Consider the following 5,971-nt stretch of genomic DNA (forward strand, 5'->3'; position numbering starts at 1 on the left):
CATTTCATCGTTTTTAGCTTCATTACGTAGTCATAATGCAGCCGTAGAATTGCATGACTTGTCCGTCCATCCGTCCGTGCGGCGTCGTCCGTGTCTGTCCGTCCACTCTGTCCATCCGTCCGGCCGTCCTCCGTCCGTGCTCAAACAGTGGCCAAATCTAAACCGCTCCTACGTTACGGTCACGCTATTTGGACTCGGTGCGGGGCGGATCGTGAAAATGATTGCCAGTGGGATTACAGGGGCGGGTGGTGTTTGGTTGTGGGTGTGTTCGGGGGCCGGGCGGCGATGGGGGACGGGGTGGGGGGGGGGGCGCGGGGGGGGGTGGCTCGATTTGCGGGGGGATCCAAAAGGGCAAAGTCAAGAATTGTAAACAGGGGAAATATTTCCCCTTAACTTAAGTATGGAGGAAATACGGAATTGCGCACAATACTTAACGTTTCGACTATGCTCTTAATATTCGGTGTTAATAGTGTATGCAGGAAAACCAAATCACCAGTGCGAAATTGGAGGTCACAGGTCAAAGGCAGTGGGGGGAAAGGTCAGATATCAGACAATTTTCTGAGAATGGCCTAAACCTACATAGTGAAAAACTTGTTTAAGCCTGGCCTCCATTTACTCAATTTATTGAAAATGCATGAATCTTTCCACTGACGTGCGAAGATAAGGTCTGATAAACCTTCTTGACCTCAAGAGTGAGGGTTAATACATGGATTTCAAAACTGCCTCAATGATGGTCACATGTTCTCATATTCATCGCACCATCCATTAATCTGAAACAATAAGCCCGATAGCCGAACGCTACAGCACATTGATACGGCTCAAAGGCTCTGATCGAAATCCATCAGATTTTTTATTTCATTTACCTGTTTCTGTATTTTTATCCGATAACTATTTCTTCCAAGTTAAGGGCAAATAATTCACAATGATTATTTACAAGCAATTTCATAACAACAAATAAATTTTACAACAATTAAAATTATTATTTTTGATTAGGTTGAGGTGAGGTTAGGCGTCCACAGATGCCACCATAAAACAGGAGTTTCAGCACGGCCGAATTCTGTATTCAACCAAATTCGGATTTGGGGAGTATGCAGAATACAGCAAGCGTGCTGAAATTGATGTGTACTCAAACTGCGTTATCTTGCATATCTCCGCCTAGCAAGTCGGGTGTCACTACGACGACTAAATGTTACGTTTCATAACCGTAGCAACAGACTCAGATGAGCCCAGGCGCTTTACTTCTGGTCATATTTCTATCATACAACCTATAGTAAAATCATGATTGTGTAAAAAGTGAAGGAATGTGCAGGGCTGAATTATTGGAAATCTGACGCTCGCTGGTGCTAAGTTATCTATGATTTATTATGTTTAATCCAGCAAACCTGAGCTCCGAACCCTCATCTTTCTCTCGCAGACTTCAGCACGTGGGTTGTCAGCGTAGTTGTGAACCTCGCGAGACTTCCGGGATGCTCGCGGTTTCACGCTCGCTGCGCTGAGGTCCTCTCTCTCTCCCTCTCTCTCTCTCACCGCTGTCTTTCTCTCGCAGACTTCAGCACGTGGGTGGTGAGCGTCGTTGTGAAATCTCGCGGACATCCGGGATGCTCGAGGCTTCACGCTCGCTGCGCCGAGGTGCTCCTCTCCCTGTTCGTGCTCGCGAGGACGAGAAACCCACCGATGTTCACACTGCTGCTAGCGGAGGTCACGCGAGCGATGATAGGTACGTAGCTTTTCTTCCTCGATGAAATGCTTCCGCCCTTGGTAAAACCAGGAGCGATTATAGGTGCGTGAAGGCTTACCCCCTCGATAAAACACTTCCCCCATCGATAAAGTGCGTACCCCCTTCGATAAATGCTTACCCCCTCAATAAAATGCCTTCCCCCTCGATAAAATCATGAGTAATGGTGAGTACGCTGGTGCACGGCGTTTTCCCCTTGATAAGCCACGAACGATGGTGGTGCGTGTGCACGGCGTTTTCCCCTTTTATATAGCCCACGAGCGGATGTGGTGCGTAGTGATACAGCGTTTCTTCCTGATATGAGCCACGACCGGATGTGGTGCGTGTGCATGCGTTTCGCCTTGATCATAACACCGAGCGATGGGTGGGTGCGTGTATGCCGGCGTTTCCTCCTGATATAGTCACGAGCGATGTGGTGCGTCCCCTGTGTGCGGCGTTTCCTCCTTGATATAGCACAGCGCTGTGCGTGCGTTACTCGTGTGCGGCGTTTTCCTTCCTTGATAAAGCACGAGTGATGGTGGTGCTCGTGTTGCGGCGTTTCCTCCTTGATATAGCACGAGCAGGTGGTGCGTTGTGCACGCGTTTTCCCCTGATATAGCCACGCGCGGTCCGATGGATTGGAGAGTCGACGTGGTTAAGGCGTTCCTCTTGAATTAGTTAGACATGTAGCACGAGCTGATCTGGCTGACGGTGTCTGCGTTTGCAGAGGCGATTCACTCGCTTGGATTGATTAGCAGCGGAGCTCAGACATTCGAGTTTGGATAAGAGACCTCCGTGCGCGGCTCCTCCTTGTATAAAATACAAACGAGGCCTTAAGATGAGTGAGGTGCCGAGACACAAAAAAAGGGTAAAAGTGCACGGCCAGTGTTCCTCCGACTGGATAGTAGGCCATATCGAGCTCGCCCTGATTGGGTGCGGTGCCGGCGCGTTATTGCCATTCCTTGAAATATAAGCTCGCTATGAGCGATGGTGGGTACTGTGCAGGGCGTTTTCCTCCTTCTATTACTAATCATTGCGAGCGATGGTGCTTACCCTAGCTTAAGCTGTTGTCTGTCAGCGCCCCGTTTCCTCTTTTTATATTAGCACGACAATGGTGGGTGCCGGGTCGTAGCAGCGTTTCCTCCTTGATATTATCCACGACCGATGTGGGGTGCGTGTCGCTGTGTCGGCTTCCTCCTTTGATATAGCCACGAGCCGATGGTGGGCGGCGGTACGTGTGTGCGGCGTTTCTCCTTGATATGCCATCGAGCCGATGTATGCGTACGTTCGTGTTATGGCTTTTTTCCTTGATTATTAGTCGACGATCGCGATGGTGAGCGTACGTCGTGTGCGGGTTTCCTTCCTTATATAGCGACGAGGCGATGATGGCCGTACGTGTGTTCAGCGCGTTCCCTCCTTGATATAAGCCACGAGTGGATGGTGGAGTGGTGTGCCGTGGCGTTTCCTCCTTATATAGCCACGAGCGATGGTGGTACGGGTGTGCAGGCGTTCCTCCTTGATATAGCCACGAGCCGAATTGGCGCGCGTTGTGCACGGCGTTTTCCGCCTGATATTAGCCAGACGATGAGGGTCCGTGCTGGCGGCGGGCTGTGTGTGTGGCCGGCGTTTCCTCTTGCATTATAGCACTCCCGACAGACGGATGCGCGTGGTGCGTGGTGTGCAGGCGCTTTCCTCCTGATATTAGCACGCAGCGATGGTGCAGGCATCTTGCATTCGTTTCGCTAAAGAGCCCCTCGCATAGTTGATTACGTCGAGGTAGAAATAAGCATGCTAATAAATGTGAATGTTGCTCGCAGTTGTCTCCCCTCCATCGTATGTACCCCTATAGCACGGAGCGTATTTGTCGGAGTGGCATGGTTTTCGATATGAGTGATACACAGTTGAATTTGATCTGAGTGTGAAGTGCCACGTGGAGTATTTTCACTTCCTTGATTGTAGCCACGAGCCGATGGTGGTGGTACGTGCTGTACAAGCGGTTCTCCTCCTTGATATAGCCTGATGGAGGCCGATGGTGGGGCGCTTGCACGCGTTTCCTCCTATCATAGCCACCGAGCGATTTGCGTGGGTACGTGTGGTGCAGGGCGTTCCTCCTTGATCTTATAGCGGACGATGCGGGATGTGTGGGCTAGCGTGGGTGGCGACGTTCCTGTTCCGTTGAGTATAGCCGAGCAGATGGGTTTTGGGTGCGTGACCGGTCGTGGCCCATCCAGTATTTCCAGATTTGGGGCTAGTCCCCAGGAGCTGTGGGGGCTGGTGTGTGTCGTGGAGCAGCCGGTGTTTCGCGCCCCCATTGTGACAGTTATAGCGCGACGATGGTGGTCGTCGGGTTGCCGCCGCACGCATTCCTCGCTGATGATTTTTATTTCACCCCAGTCACTAATTTGCCCGGCGACGGTGTTGTGGGCGTGCAGGCCGCCCCGGTTCCCACGCGTAGTGGGGCGCAGAGATAGGACCATAGTGCCTTTGGCCGCCTGAAGATGAGCTACGGAAGCAAGGAATGATAGGGGTTGGAAACTCAAATTTGTCGCGCTATTACAGGGCCGTTATTCCCGTGAAGTAACCCACGAGCTCGGAGAGCGGTGCAGTCTCGAAATTATCATTTCTGCGTTTCGTTTTGTTTTTGGCTTACTCTCACAGCTTCCGGAAACAGGAAATTCAAACCTATTACCAAACAACGCAATATAATACTGTTACAATCGCTTTTAGAGTATATCGTATTATAAAAATACTGCCTCATTAGTGTTATTACTATATGGAATCAGTATTATGCAATATCTTGTAGGCCCACAATCAATAACCTTCAACGCGCCGATGTATCTGCCTCGATCATCGATCGTTTGTGCAGACCTGATGGACTCGAGTGTGAAATTTCTAGAGTTCCCATCACGCCTTACGTATGTCAAGCTGTTCTGAGCATCGTAGGCCTATCAGAGCTTTGTTGTTCCTTAGATATGCAGACAGGAGTATCTATAAGTTCAGTAAATCATTAATAAGTTCGATAATTCATTAGTAAGTTCAGTAAATCATTGAGATGTTCAGTAATTCAATAATAAGTTCAGTAATTAATTAATAAGTTCCGTAATCCATTACTTGGAGAGCTCTAATGACAGTACGTACACCTTTTGTGGGACGGTGTTTATCTAATGCAAATTTCGTTCGCGTCCGTTAACCCCTGGAATTATTGGTCTAGAACTAGAAATTTCTCACTGCTCGCTTAGAAATCTATTGTAAAGTTTGACCTCCTTAGGTTTCTCTTTAAAATTAAGGATACTGTTAGGGTTATGGACCGGTAACACTGTAAAGGACATTGCAACCTAACTACTCATCAAATTCAATCAAACTCATATCCATCATGTCCATTACATACGAGAGATCTTACATACGCTCTCAATGAATTTTTTTTTTACAAATTTATTGCTAATTAATTGACTGCAAAAATTATTGCTTTTTAACCATAAGTTGTTCATAATATGAACTAAAAAAGGGTCCCTGGAATTTTTTTTAAATGCTTTAATTTAGGAAATAAGTTGAAAAGATGTACAAAAATTTGTAGTGAATTTCTAAATGCAACAATTTCGTAAACAAAGAGCCATATAACCTGGGGTAGAAATTTAACCATTTAACAAGGTGTAGAAATTGACTTTTGAACATGGGAGTCCAACGGACTCCCTACCTTCAAAAAGAGGGAGTCCGCAGTCTGATGTTCAAAATTAAAGATATTAACAATAACGCATACATTTGCTTATTTTTAAGATTCATGCAGTTGCATGTCTGCCAAATTTTCTTTGTACATTAGCTGAAAAAATACAGTAATTCCGCGAGGCCGTGCTCCAGACCTGAACTAGTTAGTATGGCAGAATTTTCATGGAGTCACACGGACCCGTAGTAGTCCCTCATAGAGTTCGATCCCTCTCCTCCTTAAATTGACTACGTCACGAATTTTCTATGGTAAAATTTGTAAAATTGTTGTTGCCATTTTTTTACATTAAAAGTAAGAACTAACGGGACTAAACGTATCGTCAAATTCTTACCTGATAAGATTGTTTCTCAACTAGTTAAAAATCCAAAAAACCTGGACGATTTTATCTTATGTTCCTGACATTAATTGCTTGCTATGGGCTATGTATGAGTCACGAGTGTATGTTCACATCGAACAATATAGTAAATACAGGAAGGTATAATGCAGCAATTTAAGCCATAAAAAGTGAACAGAATTACTTGTATTTTGTGAAAAAG

General features: G+C 46.9%; 2 protein-coding genes across 2 annotated transcripts in view; both read left to right on the plus strand.

The window, feature by feature from the left end:
* LOC106813708 (serine/threonine-protein kinase ATR-like) overlaps positions 1–2,500 on the plus strand; it is a 20,190-nt gene extending 17,690 nt beyond the window's left edge. Inside the window, exons 5-6 of the mRNA XM_014817917.1 lie at positions 1,547–1,717; positions 2,442–2,500. Of these exons, the coding sequence (XP_014673403.1) occupies positions 1,547–1,717; positions 2,442–2,500 (230 nt within the window). The remainder of the gene's footprint in view (positions 1–1,546; positions 1,718–2,441) is intronic.
* A 52-nt stretch (positions 2,501–2,552) lies between these two features.
* Positions 2,553–5,971, plus strand: part of LOC106813709 — a 9,786-nt gene continuing 6,367 nt past the window's right edge. Inside the window, exon 1 of the mRNA XM_014817918.1 lies at positions 2,553–2,618. Coding sequence (XP_014673404.1) covers positions 2,553–2,618 — 66 coding nt within the window. The remainder of the gene's footprint in view (positions 2,619–5,971) is intronic.

This window comes from Priapulus caudatus, unplaced genomic scaffold (assembly GCF_000485595.1).
Source record: "Priapulus caudatus unplaced genomic scaffold, Priapulus_caudatus-5.0.1 Scaffold812, whole genome shotgun sequence".
In the NCBI taxonomy this organism is placed as follows: Eukaryota; Metazoa; Priapulida; class Priapulimorpha; order Priapulimorphida; family Priapulidae; genus Priapulus; species Priapulus caudatus.